General features: G+C 52.5%; 1 protein-coding gene across 1 annotated transcript; it reads right to left on the reverse strand.

Moving 5' to 3' along the window:
* Positions 1 to 2,816: 2,816 nt before the first annotated feature.
* On the reverse strand, positions 2,817 to 10,612 carry LOC116489830 (ras-related and estrogen-regulated growth inhibitor-like). Its single transcript, XM_032188526.1, has 4 exons — positions 10,478 to 10,612; positions 4,763 to 4,819; positions 3,939 to 4,012; positions 2,817 to 3,461 (listed from the first exon to the last, which is right to left on the reverse strand). Exons 1-4 carry the CDS (start codon positions 10,572 to 10,574, stop codon positions 2,976 to 2,978), a joined length of 714 nt encoding a protein of 237 aa, XP_032044417.1. The 5' UTR covers positions 10,575 to 10,612; the 3' UTR covers positions 2,817 to 2,975.
* Positions 10,613 to 18,385: the final 7,773 nt, after the last annotated feature.

Genomic DNA, 18,385 nt, shown 5'->3' on the forward strand with positions numbered 1-18,385 from the left:
TAAGCTGCGTTATCAAGCAGCCCTGAAGCCTGCCCCCACCCCTTTTTGGGGGGACTCCAAGGCAAGTCAAGTAGCAACCTTCACTCCCCATGCTTAAGGGTTACACCCCCAAAATTACCTTACATATTATTGCAATGGCACTGCCCATTACTGCAAGAAGGGGGCTGCAGGCTGAGCATTCCTACACAGCCAGGCACCTCCAAAGGGCTGTAACGTGGGGGTCTGGGCACCTCCTCTCTGCATTCATGGGTTTAATCCTCCTCCCTGAGCCCTGCAAGCTGTAGGACCTGCTCCAAGGAAGGCAGAGACCTTCCTCCCTCTCCTCACCTGAGCCCCTGCAGAGGAGTTTAGGATTTTGGGGGCTGCCCCATTGCATTACCCCCAATCCCTAGGTCCCCCAGGAGAGGACCACCCTCCCCACCAACACTTTTCCCACTCCTACTTGTTGTGGCACCCTCAAAATGCTGTGCTCAAGAAAGGAAACTCCTCCAACAGCAGCCAGGAACACATGAGGATGCCTCAAGCTCGTGGAGAGCCTCTAAAGGCTTTCAGCAATTAGCCCTGATGAGCTCCCCTTGGCCTCCCGGAGAGCAGCTGAACAAATGAGGTTTGCTAATTATAGCAGGCGAGCAGGGCCAAGCAAGAGGGGGCTGAAACATGGGCAGAAAATACACCAGGGTTTTGGCCAAAAAACCCTTTCTGAATTCCTGATGGTGTAGAAAAGCACTGGGGTTGGCTCGGGACAGCGATCCCCACTGCGCTCCACCCCCGGGGGAGCAGAAGCGTGTGCTGGCCCCACCAGCTGCCAGCCTCTCTCCCTTCCCTCGCTTTGGATAATTTATGCTGAAAAATGTGTGTTTCTGCTCCTCCCGGCCCCGCACAGACCTGGAGCACAAGCTGGCGAGGAAAAGGGGTCCCTCGGGGGCACGGGGTGAGGGCCAGGTGTGTGCCCACATCCGAAAGGGGTTTTGGGGCAGCCTGGGTTTGCAGCCCCCAGTGCTTGGGGTCGGTGAGCGAGGCTGAAGGCTGCATCCTCACAGCCCCAAGTTCCTTCTTCCCTCCCCATCCCGGCAGCTTCATGGTCGGCTGGCTTTTGGCTGATGTGGGTCTCTCCTGAAAAGCAGCCAGCCCCAAACAGCAAACATCCTCTCAGGTTGCCAGACCACAAAGCCCCAAGCCCAGCTCACTTGGGAATGCCATCAAAATAAATAATAATAATAAAAAAACCTCTAAAATTAAAACAAAAATCCCAACATTTGCTTCCCCTTAGCCAGCTCCCTAGGGCTTTAAGCCCCAGATTTTGCTCTCGCCGTACACAGAGGCCTGGCTGTGAGCAAACCAGCAGCTCCCAGTGACGTTTCCCACTGCCGCCACTTCACAGATTAATTAAGATACTGGGAACAAACAGTCCCAAATTGTCCCGGACCCTCGACGGGGTTCGTCTTTGCTCCACAGGAGGGACGCAGGTCTATGCCAGAAGTGCTGATTTAGTGGGATTTAGTTAAATTCTGGGCAAGAAAGCTCTTGGTTGAATGCAAGCAGCCCCAGAAAGCACCTCGGGGAGCCTTAAGGGAGCGAGGGGTGTTTGTGCAGTGCGTGATGCTCTGTAGGGCCCCTGGTGAGCATCTCCACCCACTCCTTCCCTCTTGCAGCACCCTGGCAGAGCTGGGGGGAGCCTGGAGACCCGAATTTAAAGGCTTTGTAGCCCACCCTGAAGGCTGTTTTCTCCCTGGCAGGGAAACGTCTGAATGAGAGAGCACCGCACAAAATCACTGTCTGGGCTTTTATTGTCACAGGACGCAGCAGCACACAGTTACTTCTCAGAGGACACACACATGGCACGCCGTGGGTCTCCCAAAAAATGCACTTTTTGGATGGCAAAGCAGCACTCTGCATTGGGAGGGTGGGAGGAAGAGAAATCAGGCAGGAGCAGCTCAGCGGGAGGATGTGCCCTGGTGCTGACAATGCAGCAGCACACCCAAATTCTCTGGCCACAGCAATTTCCCATTTGGGATGGGGCAACTAATAAGCAGGTGAGGGACCAAGAACCATTTGCACCTCCCACTCTCTGCTCCGTTGCACCATGTCCCATGATTTGCACCCTGGGGACTCTCTGAGACACACTGTCAATGCTGAGCTGAGCTGCAGGGTGAGGGCATCACTAGAAGTTGCATCAGGAACAATATTCCCCTGGGATGGAGAAGCACGATCTCAGCCCGAGGTTGCAGCGTACATCAGCAGTGCAGCCTGCTTGGCCTCCCCACAGAGGCCAGCAGCCCCGAGTGAGGCGGAGACGGAGAGCAAGGGGCAGCCTCAGCCAGGAGCCCATTGCCCGGGCTTTTATTTACAGTGGTGTTAAAGGAGAGAGTGATAAGGAGCTTCAGATGTTGAAAACCACAGTTTTTGAGAAAAGCCAGAGGTTAGCAGGCTTTTTTCCCCCCGCTGTAAACAGATCTCTGCTTTCCTTCAGAACATGCCCGTGCTGCCAGCCCGTGAGCGAGGAGGAGAAGGGCTCCAGCAGAGCCCAAGGGACACGAGCAAACCCAGTGAGCCTCAGGTGGGGAGCAGGAGATCCACAGGGAGGTGTCGGAGATGGGTCTGGTACTCAACGAAGCAAATTGGTGCCTACAAGTGTTGACCCAACACCGCTGAAGCCAACAGGGATGATCTTTGTTGCTGACTTCAGCTATGGAGGAGGAGGAGGAGGGAGCAAAGGGGTGGGACAGAGGAAGAGCATCCTCCCTGCCGATGCAAAGCCTGTTTGTGGAAACCTACAGGCTTTTGGAGGCTGCTCAGCACCAATCCCACCCGCCCCACCTCTTAACTTTCCCCTCCCAGGAGCTCAGCCCTGGCCCACAAGCTGCCCTCCAGCCCCCGAGGAAGGTAGCTCCTCACTCCCTTGCGGGTGCCCCGGCAGGAGGACCCGTCCCCTGGTCCCGGCTTGTCCATCACTCCTGCCTCTGCCCTGGGGATGCTCACTCGGGGATGTAGTCCCTGAAGGAGTTAAAGCTGAGGCTCCGGCCCGCCGAGTTCAAGGTGGAGCTGGCTTGCATCTTGGGGATCTTCTCCATCACCTTTGACACTGTCCTCCTCTTGAAGGAGCCTGGGGAGAAGTGCCCCTGCCTCATGAGCTCCTGGTAGAGGGTGTTGAACACCACCACGGTCTCTTCATAGCTGTCCCGGGTGGAGATCTCATAGAAAGGAAGCTTCAAGGTTTTGGAGAGGTTTTCGCCGTCCTCCGTGGACACCATCCTGTCAAACTGCAAGTCCTTCTTGTTGCCCACGATGACCACGGGGGGCTGCTCGCTCCCACCGCTCCGCTTGGGGCTGGCGTGGATGTGGTTGATGAGGAAGCAGAGCCGCACGACCTCGTCAAAGCTGCACCGGTCTGTCACCGAGTAGACCACCGCAAAGCCATCTCCCCACTTGATCTTCTCCTCTATCTGCAGGGAGTCTTCCTCCTGGAGTGGCAAACAAGCCCCCGTTAGCACGAGAAGACCCCAACATCTTCTCAATACACACATCGCCAACTGCAACCACTGAAACCTCCCGTGAGGGCCCACCACCTTTATTCCTGAAGGGTTTTTGATGCTGGGATTGCACATGGCAGGGACTTGCAAGCAAGATCAGAAGGGAAATTTGTTGGACTGGACAAAGCGATGGGTGGAGGCTGCAACCAAACACATCTGATGTGGACAAGGGGAGGATGAGGGCCACCACGGTTGCAGGGCTGCATGGGAAGTCAGCACAGGACTCTCCATTCCCTACAATCATTTTGGAGGTAAACTCTCCAAAATGTCATTTTTCTGAGACAAACAACTCAATCGATATTTCAAACACGACAGATTAAGGCTAGTGGAAGAGCAGGAGTGTCCTCCGATGGCAAGTGAGGTTGCCCCGTCAATGTTTGCCGGGGTCAGCCAGCGGTGTGAGCTCACCTGCCCTGCCGTGTCAAGGATCTCAAAGTGCACCATCTCCCCATCGATGACGGCCATGTGCCTGTAAATCATTTCTGGAGGAGGACAGACAGAAAAGCACAGGGGTGAGAAGCCCTCAGGTGGCAAACAACAACCAAGGCTGCCTTGATGCAAACCCTGCTGGAGAAGTCCATTTTCACCTACTGTAACCCACAGCCTACATGGCCTCCAGCTCTAATGCAGCTCTTGCCCTGGCCCTGTCTCTTCCAGCAAAAAACATGCCATGAAACACCCCAAGCTTCATATTCCTCATTGTGTCATTGCCCTTGAGCCGCTGCTGTTTGAGCCTGGCAAAGCCCAGATTGCTGCCAATTTTATTTCAGTGCGTGGCTGAGTGCATTGAACCCCACGGTGGGACTGAGCAGCAGGCAGAAAGGAGTTCCAGAGAGGAAAAACAGATTTCACTTTTTTGGGGAGAAAAATGTTGTTCATCATAGCACACAACCACTCTTTCTGGAACATTTCTGCTGGGATCTGACTTAAGTACCCCAAAAACTCAAATCCAACGCAAAACAAAACACAACTAGAGGACAGCAAAGCACTGGCCACTGATCCAGGAGATACCTCTTCCCAGCTACCTGCATGCTTGTGCAATGCTGATGTCCTGCCCCAGCAGCTTTTGCCTTAACAAAACACCAAAATAAAGAGGAGGGACACAAGAGCTGCCACGAGGACCAGTGGCTCTGACCAGGTTGAGGAGGAGCAAGCGAAGGTGGTGGGTTTGAGGGTGGTGCCACTGAGCGAGCAGCAGCAGCACCAGCAGCGAGGAAAAGAACTTCACCTACCTAGCGTTGGGTCATAGTCTCCAATGAACCTCCTGGTGATGAATCTTACGGTCAGTGCTGTTAATAAAAAGACAAAACAACAAACCCAGTTATGATTGTCAGAGCAAACTGTGGAGAAATATTGGCTGAGGGAGGCAGGAGGAGCAAAGATCTGCCTCAGCGGGGACCAGGAGGCGATATCCCAGCTAAAATACTTCCAGAGGACCCAGCACCATGCTGATGGGAATTCATCTGCCTTATACAAGGGCCAATACAGAGCAGGTGGGGGTGACCCAGGACATTTGGTGCTCTCCCCAGCAGAGGGGACACTGCTGAGATGCTCCAGGCAGAGGATGAAGTCTGTGCCCAGATCAGACATCAGCTGTGAAAACGCCCTCCACGTCAACACAACTCAGCATCACAGCCTTGGAAAGCAGCAGCAGCCCCTTGGGACTCTGCTAACCCAATCTCTTGCCTGGCCAGAGCTCAGCAGCCTCTTCCACACTGCTGCTGTCAGAAACGTCCCCTCGGGGCACGTGGACGAAAAGTGGCTCCTGCCTGGTGGCCGGGAGCAAAGTGCAAGCCAGGGAAACCCAACCCCACAACCCCTGCCTTTTGCGTGCAGCTTACAGTCAGTTTTGATAAACTGCTCCTTCTGGCCCTGAATCCTACAGAGATTTATGCACGTGCTGAGCTTTATGCTGGGTGAGTGATGCCCTCGGTGGCCTCCAGCCAAGTGCTTTCCAAATGTGAGCTCAGTGCGTTGGCGAGCCACCGCAGGGCCAGGCTCCCCCTCTACATCACCACCGCTGGCGGTCTGACTGCCTGGATGGGTCTCACGAATCTCAGCCCTGTTTGTTTAACCTGACCCAGGCATATTGCAGGGAGGAATTAAAGCCATTGCCACCAAATCTGGTGAAATTTGTCTCAAAAGGGGTGTTGCAGGGCATGGCAAGCCGGGAGGGATGTACTGAGCAACTCTGAGTGGGGTCTTCTTTACGGCAGCAACGTGCTGCAGCAAAACAAGCTCTGGAAAGGCAGTGCGTGCAATTAAACTGCTCTTATCCGATTACCAGACCTCCCTGCAACACAGACAGGGAGATGCAAAGCCCAAATTACACTCTAGTGGCTGGCCAGGGTGGAGGTCTGCTGGTGCTGCAGGCTTGACCATCCAAACACGGCAAGGGCTGGAAAAAAATTAGGCAAAAGTCATGCCTCTTGTCACCTCTCTCCATCTAGCCAGATTGAGTGAGACAGAGCTCAGCTCCAGAGCACCCACAGATGCTCAAGCCCAAGCAAGGGCTTGTTCAGGGTGAGCTCTGCAAAAAACAAAACCAAGAAACCAAAAAACACCTCAATGAAGAGATTCCTGAAAGGGAAATAAGGTATGGCAAAAGCTTTCCCTTCGTGCAGAGCCTCTAGCTGGGGTGTTTCCAGCAGCAGGGACAGCAGATAGTGCTGGTGAATAGCCAGGAACAGGAAACAGGAAAAAAAGCAACAGCTCTTTGAGCACAGGCACAAGCTGGAGGTACCAAACACCCGCTGGCCTGCAAGGGGCAGGTAGGCAGCCAGAACTTACTTGTCGTCGCTGCTAACAGAGCTCCAATGGAGGAGACAACCTCTGGCTTCTGGGGGGGATTTTCCATACTCACTTCATACCCACAGCCTCCACCACCCCACAAAAAGCTGTGAGGAGGTTGAGATGCTCTGGGAGACACTAGAGACCCAAGGATGAGCAGAACATGCAAGCCCCAATGCTCAGCTGGCGTCCATTTAGCAGGAACTGAGAACTTGCCCCCGGGGCTAGAAACTTTCTTCCTCCAGCAGGGGAAAGCCCTGGCACAGAGCCTGTGACTGCAGAGAGCAAGTGTCACCGGGGGACATTAACTCATTAAAGTGGCCCCTCTAATCCGGGATGGGATAAGTGCCAGGGCCCCAGGGTCAAGGGCTGGAGGTGGTTTGGTGGAGACCTGGCCAGGGACTTGTGTGTGTGCCAAGACTGATGAGAAACCCCACAGCTCTGGCTGATGGGGGTAACTAGGGAGCATAGTCTTCAACAGCAATACAACAAAGCTGTGGGGCTGACCCAGCAAGGGGGAGTTCCCAATGTGTTTCAGTGCCCTGCTCAGAAACCATCATGGAGCTGTGCCTTCCTATCAGCAGGAGCATCGGACGGTCTCAGACAGAGCCAGCCATGGGTGAGCTCCTGCAAGAGCCCTTTGTCTGGCCAAAAAAAAAAAAAAAGACAAACCCAAAGTGTTATTTTTGCACTTGGCTTCCTTTCCACGCTCACTCTCTGGACATCTTTTCAGTCCTTAGGAGCCGATCCATGCGCCCACGGCCACAGATGTTCAAAGAAAAATGGTCCGCGCAGCATCTTGTAGGCAACATCTTCTCAGTGCAGCTGCTGTGAAAATGCTCTGTTGGTGCCTCGGTGTGATTTTTGGTGCAGACAGAGAAAGGGTCTGGAGGCTGGATGGAGCACAGCTAATGTAAGTGATGCTTAAGCCCTTGAAGGTGGTTGTGATGGTAATGGTTATGGACGGGAGCGAAAGGCAGCAGAGAGGCTGAGAGATGGCTTGGAAAGAGAGGCAATAGGAGCAAAAAGTGAAATTGGTGGAAAATGAGTAGGAATAGAGGGCACCAAAAAAAAAAAAAAAAAAAAAAAAAAAAAAAAAAACCAGAACAAGTCAGGAGCTCAGAGCCCCAGGAAAGGTAGGATGAGGAGGCTGAGTGCAGGGCACCAGCACAGCAGGAGGAGGAAACAGAGCCAGGAGCGCAAAGGAAGAACAAAACACACCGAACCTAGGACATGGCATTAAACCCTCCTGGTTACAAGAAGCCGACAAAAAGCTCCCAGCCAGCAGGACTGGTGTGCTCCCACGCCAAGGAGACATTTGCTTTTTGCCCACAAGCTCAGGAAGAGTTTGTCCCAGCCATTCGTCGTGTTGAATGTTGTCCCACATCTTATGCACGTGCCTGGCTCCTGCTTTGGGGATTCAGCGTCCTTCCACCTTCCAAGCAGCCCCTGAGTTTCAAACCCTGCCTGTCAGAGAAAGGATTTGATGACATAAACATGTCATTTAGCAAAATTGCTCTGCAGAGATAGCCAAGGACCCTGCAGGAGGCATGCAGCAGCATCCTTAAAGAGGGACCCAAATTGTCAGGGGGAGAGGGAGGCAGGTCAGTCCTGATTTCTAGAAAGCACCTAATCCCATGTCGCATGTTCAGCAGCCATCCGAAGCTGGTGTGCATGGTGTTGTATGAGAGGAGGAGCCAATTAAAATCATTAAAAATTGGCTCGGGTGCAAGCATTTGGGCAAAGCTGCCAGTCAGGAGAAGGGGATGAAGGCAGCAAGGCACGAGCACGTCCAAGCAGCCATATATGGAGGTTTTTTTTCCTCCATCTTGAACATAAATAACCTCGGAGAGGGCTCTCTTTGGAGAACCCTGGTGCAGATAAGGTTAATTTGGTCTCTCTACATGGTTAAGGGGATGCTGTGATGCCCAGCTAAGCCACGTTGCAAGGACTGGCTGGCCACCTCGGCGGCTGCCCGGTGCCCTGTGCGCCCACGTGCTGAGCTGTTTATGCTGCTGCATAGCACATCCCTCTTGCGAGCGGAGCAGCTTACAACATCAATTCATCTTTGGGCCGTGTTTCGTAAGCAGAGCTTCCCTCTGAAGTGCAGCAAAGTTTACACTGGCTAGGATCAGCAGCAGAAGGCAGGAGATAACGCCGGAGAAGGGCTGGATTTACAGCCCCCCGCAGGTGATTTATGCAGCCTGGATCTCACGGCTACTGATGGGGTTCAGCCACAGGCCTGTCCCCAAGCTCATCCCTGCTCAGAGGATTCAGGACCTCAGGTCGCTTTGTCCCACTTACGTGGGGCTGCTTAGATGCCTCCCTGGGAGGCTGGATTTGAAGTTTTCCAAACTGCCCCAGAGAGTCAAAGCGAGCTTCTTTCCTCCCTTTTGTAGCTGTCTAGATTTTAATTGCTCTTTAGATTAGAAACAAGTCACAGGCCATGGCCCCTTCAGCCCCTAAACCTGGTTTCTGCATCCAAACCCAGCCATGAGGCTCTTTCCTTAAAGCCCTGGCAGCCCTTGGTGCCCCCTGTCCCGCTGCCAGGGGGATGCAAGCAGCTTCCCCGCGTGGTGCTGCAGCCCGGGGCCTCCTGTCTGTCAGCACCGGCAGCTTCATGGCTGCAGGATGGGCTCCTGAGACCTGGCCTTCAACCCCACATGAACAACAAATCCCTCTCACCCTGACCAAACCTTCCACAAGCAGATCCTTGAGCCTTGAAGTCAGTCCAGAGCAAAATGCCTGGGCTGCAAGTGGGACGAAACGCCAGCTGAAAGTCCGCTTCGATTCCCCTGATCCCCTTTCCCAAAACGGGGCACCCCTGCCCTTCTCACTCCTCCCTCTCCTGGCTCCATCCCAACACAGGGTCTTTTCAGGCTCACGGCCCATTACCAGGGCATCGATGTGATGGTGCCACGCTCTCCCCAATGCGCAGCACAGCACTCATGGGGACAGAGGTGGGGAGATCCCTGTGTTGAGGTGCTGTGACATCCCTCCTTTGGAAATTCGGCAGCAAGGGCAGGATGCTGCCGACACGTCCCTGTGGATGCTCCCGGACCCTCCCTGCCTGGAACAAGCCAGGCATCGATCACCTCCCTCTGCCCTGGTCCCTGCAACCAGCACCCAGGGCCCCCTCTGCTCCTCCTGCTGGCAAGGATTTCGGCGAAGGCTGAACAACCCCCCCGTTCCTGTTCCCAGCTGGGCTGTATGGCTGCTCCTCCAGGTGAATTCGGCAGAAAATATTCCCACAGCTCGAATTTACCTGCCTGGAGAAAGGCAGGTGCGCTGCTGCTGAGTTTTGCCCAGTTTTTAATCACAGCAGACTTCTGCTTTTAATTCTCCTCTGAGAGCACCGGGCCTAGGGAGTCCTTATTTAGGCATTTAGCCTCAATGTTCACTTTGATTTCTGGAGCGTGAGCTCCTGCTCTCTAACCGGGACCACGGCGGCACCTCTGTTGCAGCAAGCGGGGCAAAACAGCTAATTTATTTTTTTCCCCTAACCCCGGGAAAGAGGAAGGCAAGAGGCTGGACGGTTACTGTATATGGAAACGCGACTTGGACGGCACCGACAGCTAAAGCTGCTGGCAGCAAGCCTGGCGGAGGTGCCACTGCCACGGCCCCCGTTCAAGGTTGTGCCTTTGGTGGAGTTGCCCTGTTCCCAAGGACGTGGCAGCACTGTCCCCAGCCCCGGTGCTGCCAGGACTTCCCCTGTCAGTGACTGGCACCCTTGGGTGCTGCAGGAAGGGTGCAGGGGCAGCTGCCAGCCCTGCAGGGGGCAAAGGGGAGAGTTGGGTGCCCCCAGCTCCGCACCCCAAAATCCCCCACCTGTCAGCTACAGATGAAGAGTGCAGTGAGAGAGAGTTTGCCAGGAGGAAAAGTAAATTGCTCTCTGCTGCGAGGGGCTCCGCAGACCCCACTATTTCCCTACAGATACCCAGCGACCCCCAAACCTCAGCCGGGTGAGCGGCCCCCGCAGCTCCAACAGTACACCCCAACCCAGCGCCCTGCTTGTAGAGCTGCCCAGCTGCAAACCCCAAAGCCAAGCGGCGACCCTCTTCCAAAAAAATCAAAGAAGGGGGGCTGAGGAACGAGGGGTTCCCCTGGGGACACGCTCCCCATCCCACCGCCCCGGCCGGGACCCCCCTCTTTCCTACCTGTCTTGCCCACCGCGCTCTGCCCCAGCACGACCAGCCGCAGGGTGCGGGCAGGGCTCAGGCTCACCGAGCGCCGCAGGGGCCTCGGGAAGCTCATGCCGGGGCTCCGGGGCTCCCAAACTCCGGGGCTCCGAGGCTCCGGGGCTCCCGAGCTCCGAGGATCCCAAGCTCCGGGGCTCCGCGCTCCGCCGGCCGCGCACCGGCGGCTCCGCCCCGGGGGCCGGGCAGGGCTGGGAGGCTGGCGAGGGGATGCTCACCACCTCCTCCTCCTCCTCCTCCTCCCTCTCTTCCTCCCCTCCTCGCCTCTTGGCACCTCTCCAGCAGCTCGGCTTTGCCCCGCACCCCGTTTTGCAGCGGGAGGCCGTAGCCTCCAGAGGTCCTAGGGAAAGGGAATGGGACCTCTGCAGGAAACGGTGGCTGAGTTATTGGTTTTAAGAAGACTTTCTGCCAGGTCTGAAACCACATCTTGCCTGTGCTTTGGTGTGGCAGCACTGTGAGAGATTTCAGTAACAGGGCATGGGCATATCCGTGAGCAAGGGGCGTGAGAGCACGGATAACTGTGGGCACAGGTGAGGTGCAGCCACACAGAGCAGCAGCTGGAGCAGGTGAGGATGTACACGGTGGGTGCACACCCAGCCCCAAAGGCAGCAGGGTGCTGGGATGAAGGGAAAAGACCTGCAGCATCTCGACCACCTTCAGCAGGCTCTAGGACGACGCTTGCACGCGTGGTGCAGATGCACGGCTGACACCTGCACCCCAAAATCCCACAGGAGAGACTCAACCAAGGCTGCAGAGCAGCTGAATGGCCCTGCTAGGGCTCCAGCCTCCTTTTGGAAGGCTTCAGTCATTCCTTGGTGACGGGGCAGTTTGCCTGACAAGCTCCAGTGACTTCACTTGCAGCAGCACACAGATCACCTTGGCCTGTGCTAACGGTGACAGTCACCTCACCCAGTATTTATGGCCTGAATTTACAACCTGTACCTCAAGTCAAAGATAAACGCCACTGATGCCTGCACAGGACATGACCTCAGATGGAGAGGAGGGTCATCCGAAGCATTCCTGCCACCAGTGGAACCACCAAAGCCCTCCCTGGGAAGAGGGCGCTGGATAAAACAAATAGCATCTTCAGGGCAAGCCCAGGAAAGGAACAGGAGGACTTCACAATTCTTTCTGTGGCACCAGCCCCTCACGATCCCCATGCTCGTGCACCACTTCCCGAAGGCTGACAAGAAACACATCTGCAGCCTGACTACATCTGGAGCCCAGAAGACAACGGCAAGAGCTCCAAACCTCAGATTTCAGGACAAAAGCTTCTACCCAGCTGGAGAGGGGGGGCGTCAAGAAAAAGAAGGCTTCCTTATGTCCCTCTCCTATTTTTAGTCCCATTTCCTAAGGAAATGAGATGCCTGCAATCAAACCCTCTCTCGCCTGTCCCTGTTCAGTGCAGTTGTTGAGTAGATTGGCTGACTTCAGCCAAATCTGACAGCGCTGTGTGCTCTGGGTAAATCCCAGATATATTTTTACGTGCATTTATCCCAACTCATGGCATCCAGGAGCCTCCTCGCTCTTGGCAGGTGCTTAAAACTCCCCTTTGCTCCTGACAGTACACCCACTGCCAGCTCTGCTCAGCTGAAGCTCAGATAAAGTGCCACTAACAGCCAGGTGGGTCGAGGCTGGGTCCCTGCTCTTCCATCAGCTCTGCAGATAAACCAGGCCTGGGCAATTTCCTTGCAGGCTGGTGTCTGGCGAGCTCTCCTGGTGGAAGGTGCTAGTCAACCACCTCTGCGCCCATCCTTCCTCAGGCTGTAACAGCAGGAGAATGGTGTAACAGCCCTGATGAGAGATACCAGTCTCCAAGCACAAAGTCTGCAAGAGGTTACGCCTTCCAATTGTTTTTTTTTGTTTTTTTTTTTCCTCCCCAACAAATTGGAATTGATGAGCTTTCACCAGCTGTGTTGCATCATACTGCTGCAGTGTTTTGTAGAGCCAGTCCTGGGTTTGTCACAGCTTCAGTTCCCTGCCCGGTGATAGATTCATAGCCCTGGGTAGGACCAAAGGTGATCCGTAGAGCTGTGCTCAGCTGCAGAGGCCAGAGAGTGTCAGGGGGAACAGGCTGGCAGAGTCCAGCTAAGACACTGGAGCTCCCCTCCTCCTCCCTCAAAAAAACTGTCAGAGATGTTTCTAGGTGCACATATTTGGAAGATCAAATGGAAAAACAGTAAGAATGTTAAAAAACCTTCCCACTTGCAGAGCTGCTCCACCAAAAGACCTGATGTATGCCCAGCAATGCCAGAGTAAATGATGCTGTCATGTCTTTTTACTCCAAGACCTACCCTCAAGGAAAATCTACATGGGTCTACTACGATGTCCAGCAAGGGATGAGATCCTAGGTTGGACTTCAACACGTCTTTCAGGCTGGTTTCTTCTGGCACCCATCCAGGTCCTCTCTTTGCATGGGTTGGATAAGCCAATACACATTTAACTTAAAGGCCTTTGTAAACCCTGAAAAGGTTTCTCAGAAGCAGACTGAAGGCAGGGAAGGCTGCAGGGTAAGCTCAGCCCTGCTTTACACAGAAGAAACCACACAGGAGATCATGGCAGATGGTCTCAGCTTTGAGAAGGCACCTTTCAGCTCTGGGGTGGCCAGATGCAAAGTCCATCAAACTCATGAAACAGAGCCCTAGGCAATGACCAAACTTCAGTCCTCTGACCCTCAACAGCCTAATTTTCTAAATCTCTAACATATATTTAACTCGTACCAGTAAACCCAACAGTATGCCTAGACTGGCCTGGAGGACTGGTCGATGGCCACATCCAGGTCCAGACCCTCCTGGAAAGACAAGAAGCAGAAAGCACCTCTTGGGGAGAAAACACTCCCATGGTCCTGTGTTTGCTGGAGACTTTTTGGATGGATGACGATGGAAACAAGGCCTTATCACCTGATCGCTGAATAAACCACCAACAGCATAACAAAGCACCTGCAGCAAAGCCACATGGGGTAGGTGGGGTGGATATTGCTTTCTGTTGAAATATTTGGGACCAGGCTAGTCCACATTTGCAGTTTTGTTGTGTTTGTTTGTTGTTTGTTTTTTTCTTAAAGACAGAGAGTTTGCACTGGGAAAGAGGCCAAATTCATTCATGAATCATGTCCCTGCAAACAAAAATCCAGAAGTAAAAAGTTATCCTAAAGCAGACCAAACGAAATCACCTCAAGCCCCAGAGCACGGTATTCCTATAACATGGTCTAAACTAAATCCCTGGCTACCACTGGTTATTTTGAGAAGAGAAGAAAGAAAAATTAAAAAACAAAAACAAAAAAACGCTTTGCTGGATCTGAAAGAAGTGGTGTGTTTGTTTATATTTAGAAAAGGAAGACAAAATATGAGCCAGTCCTTTTTCACTCCATTAAATGACCTGGAGATGCAGGATCCATGCAGAAAACAACTCAATATCAAGCTGACTTCAGAGCCTGCACCCTGTTTTTAATAATGACCAAGGTGTTTCAAAGCTTTGGTCCCATCAGTGGTTAGCTCATCTCCTGAGCACCCACTCAAAGGGCCCAAATCCCACGCTTCCAGCTCAAGTATTACCCTTAATTGCCTCTCATTAATGACTGCACAAACATCATTCCTGTTGAGACACCAAGCATGCAGCAAGCTTTGCTACTCACACGCCTCTCGAGAGTTAATGTTGGACAGGGCCATCAGGGGACTCCTCTCCAAGAATATATCTGAAGCCACGCTGTCAATAAACATATTTTTAGTTGCTATAGCAAAGACAGCATGCAATTAAAAAGTGCTCTCAGACTTCAGGGAGCACACAGAGCCCGCTCCTTTCTCAGTGCTGGTGCAGCCTCCTACCAGAATTGAAACCTGACTTTGCTTCGGCCGTGCAAATGTTGCATTAGCAGCCAGGCAGAGACACAGCAGAACAAGGACACGGATCCCTATCGCTTCTCCCAGCTTCTATAAATAGGGAGAGAGAAAATAGATGAAAGGCACCTAGTCCCCCTGCTCGCTCACGTCGAGGCCTGCTGGCCGCTGTCGGATTTCTCCATAAAGGCTTTGTATGGACCTGGTGGCGAAGCATCCCTTTTCTTAATATAGAGGCTGTTTTTTGGGGGGTCACAAAAGAGGAAAGAAAGCCTCTAGTGCAAGAGAAATCAAACCAACACGGTTTCCTGGTGTTACATTCTGTCTGTTGCTGATTTCTAACCGCTGAGGCGTACTGTGACGCGCAGCCAAAATGTGTCCGGATCATGCTGAGAAAATAAATCTGCCTGCACGTAAGAGTTCAAAGACGGCTTTGCAAAGCTGGCAGGGGAAAAAAAGAAAAAAGCAAAGAAGAAAACACCACCAAAAGGGCGTATTAACAGTATTTCCCTTCCATCCCGGCGGCCTAAATGAGGTGCCCTAAGAACTTTTCAAGCCACTTTGCCACTTCACCAGGACAAAGACTTGCAGCTTGTGGAGTGGTACATAGCGTGAACGTTGAGCAGTGCCACACATCTCAACCAAGATGCTGAGTTCTTCTGATGCCCCTTGGGTCCCAAAGTCAGAGTTTGGGGCACTTCTGTTCTTCTGCAGAGGCTGGTTGTCGGAATGAAGGGCCGTGGATGCTCACCACGTAATCACACTTGGTTATGCTGCACGGATAACACATCCTCACAACAGGAAGGCTTCACACTGCGAAAAACAGCTTCGTTTGTGGTGCTTATTTTAGAGCACAGAACAACTCGCCAAGGGATGGAAGAGGAACCCCATAAGGTAGGTAATTTAAAACTTGCCCAGACAGAGCACTGGAGACACGCCACAGAAAGTTATCCTGTCGGATGACCAGCACAGGCTGTTTCCACTTCAATCACGATGATGACCTCACTTTGGTCAGAATGCAAAACCCAAATACAAGCACCTTGACATTGCAGACTGTGCATCCGAGCAGCCATGACCATAACGTCCTGCCAGGGGAGGAAGAGAACAGCATTAGCCTTTTAAATTATTGAAACTTCATTTCAAAATCGAACTCTTGAAAGCATTCATCTGAAGGGAAGAAGAAAAAGCAAAGCCACAAATGAATTAAGGTGCCACGCTCCGTTGCTCTTAAAAGGACATGGGATGAGGGCAGGGCTGGTGCTGACATTCAGCCAGGCCAGCAGTTCATCGATCTCTTGTGCACCACCACGTCCCGCCGGCTGCTGGGCTCATGCTTCATTAGCACTTTGCTAAATGCTTCCTTTTCCTCCTTCAGAGAGGGAACAGGGGAGCAAGGGGTGCCCTGAGGGGGCTGTACGATTCATCTGGGATCCAGAAAGCAGCACAGCCGGGAATCCCGTCTGCTACACGCAGGCATTCATACCCCAAACCGGAGAAGACGAGAGCAGCGTGAGGCCAGAGCAGAGCTGGCAGAGACGCAACGGCAACTTTCTGGGCAAACCTCTCGGCAGCCCGGCTGGTGAGAAAACAAGGCTCCCTTGTAGTGGGAAAATGTCAGCGTTGCAAAGCCCGTTGTCCTTCTGCTGGGGAATGAAGCAGAGCCCCATCGGCATTCTTCGAAAGCACGAGAGGGAAAGCAGAACAGCCAGCGGCTTTGTGGCCAGCGAGCAGGGAGCAGGCGCTGGAATTTGTGTCTGACTCAGAGCAGACAGATGCCCTCCACGCTCCGGGCAGTGAATACTTATTTACACAAAGTCAAACAGCTCTAAGGGAGATTAGGGGGGGGACAAACTCGGCAGCCTTGCTTTAGAGAAGCTGGATGGCAGGAGCTCAGGTCTGGATCTCGTCTCACCCACGTGGATGCCTAATCGTTAGAGACCGGGCAAAGCATCACTCAAATTCCATCCTGATTCAAAGTGCTGTCCAAAAAGATGTTTTGTCCTAACAGATAAATTTCCACTATGAATCAGAGCTAACAAAGAAAGAAAGAAAGAAAGAAAGAAAGAAAGAAAGAAAGAAAGAAAGAAAGAAAGAAAGAAAGAAAGAAATCTGTTTTGCAGAGGAATTCCTGCTCTTGCTTAAACTATTTAAGTGTGGCAAATCGCATTTAGCAGTGAAAAAAGAAAATCTCAAGTGGCCACCCCTAACATGTGAAGCCAAAGAGACCTGCAGCTTCACTCCAGATAACTAGAGATTTCTATTTCCATTTGGAAGAGCAAGGAGCTTTCACTTCCTCCAAAGTAGATGCCAGAAGTAGCCCCGTTACGCCTCGGTCTGAATGCATCCTTTCAATAAAACCTCAATATTTCGCTCTGACTTTATGTAATTACATTTTCGAATCAAAAACCAGGACTTCCTGATATTGGCTGAATTTTCCCTTCCTGCGTTCTTCTCAAAAAAAAAAAAAAAAAAAAAAAAAAAAAAAAAAAAGGAAAAGAAAACAAAAACAGCAAGCAGAAGTCACTCTAGTTTCATATAGTATCTCATCTGGATTAGAGTTGCTTTTCCCAAGGGCTTTTTTTTTGGGTGGGACCAATTTTACAGATGGACTGAAAGCATTTGATTTTTCTTTTTGGATAAACATCGGGTTCTTTTTTCCAGCTTCTGAGCCATGAAATCTCTCATTATTTTCAACCGTTTCCCCAGGAAGGCTAGAAAATTCCTCCTGGAGCCAAGACACGCATGCTGTTCCTTAGCCCCAGCGCTCACAGACCTCAAGAAACGCGCAGGAATCGTGACGTCTCCCCTCAAACTGCTTCAGCTGGCAGGGCTGTTTCCGCCACGGACCGTGAACAGCCTGTAACTGGAAGAGAGGCACTGCAGAGCCGGCAGCAGCGTGCTCTTCGTGCCAGCCCGCTGCCACCACAGATTGCAATTAACTGCTCCTGCTGGGATCTGTGGTCCCAGAGAAGGAACAGAGGCACCTTTGGGAAAGGGGGAAAAGGTGGTGGCACCAGCAGGAGGTGTTTTTTTTTTTTTTTAAGAGAAGAGTTCCCTCCCTGCCTTCCATTTGGAAGAGGTTGGAAAGAAAGAAGATGGAATGGTTGAAGCAGGTTGCAGAAAGGGCCCTGCCTTCAAATAAAAATTTAGGTGCCCAACCTCCCTGTACAGTTGGAGAACCAACAGCATCTTCCAGGTGCTGTCTGTGCCAGGCTATCCAAAAGGAGGAGATGAGTCGACCATCTCTCTTCTGTGACTAGAGAACTAGCTTAACCCAACCGCACCTGGATCTTTCTCTGGTGGAAGTCAGGTGAGATGAAAAGCAGCCCAAAGCACTAAGCTTGCTGCTCATGGCACCTCGAGGGATCTCCTGAAGGCTTATAATTACTTGCAAGACTTGAAAGCCAGGACAATACCCCAACATAGTTACATTCAAAAACAGCATTTCCTTCAGTACAAGGCTGTGGGCACCCTTAGTCCTGTGAGGGAGTCACAGGGAGGGTGTGTAAGGACACCCCATATGGGGACTTTCCCCCTGACCCGTTTGGAGTAAGATACTCCCTGCAGACATGGTAAAGTCAGAGCCCGTTTGCCAGTTCTCACCATCGCTGTAGGAAATATGAAAGCTCCCCGGAGATCCTGCTGAAAGCTCAAGGAAACGCTTCCTGATTTCATTACTGTCCAACAAACACACGGGGACCTCTGCTGAATACACCTGCTGAACCTGGCCTGGCACATGCTGCTCAGTAAGTGACTCTGCCCAATTTGCAAAGTGAAGAGAGGAAGGAAAATACCGAGACCCAGAGATTAGAAAAGTACTCTAGAGGTCAGGCACGAAATCACTCCTGCGCCACTGGTAACTGTTATTTTGATGGTGAGATGCACACACCGACTATTTATTGCTATGCAACAGCTTGGCTCACCTTTAGGAGGTGAATTTCCCAGCTGCATCTCCTGTTGCTAATGCTTACGGATTTCCACTGCTTAGCATGATCTGGGAGTAAATTTGGGATCCTGCAGTCATCTTGTTTCATTG

Source organism: Aythya fuligula, chromosome 5 (genome assembly GCF_009819795.1).
Source record: "Aythya fuligula isolate bAytFul2 chromosome 5, bAytFul2.pri, whole genome shotgun sequence".
Taxonomy (NCBI): Eukaryota; Metazoa; Chordata; class Aves; order Anseriformes; family Anatidae; genus Aythya; species Aythya fuligula.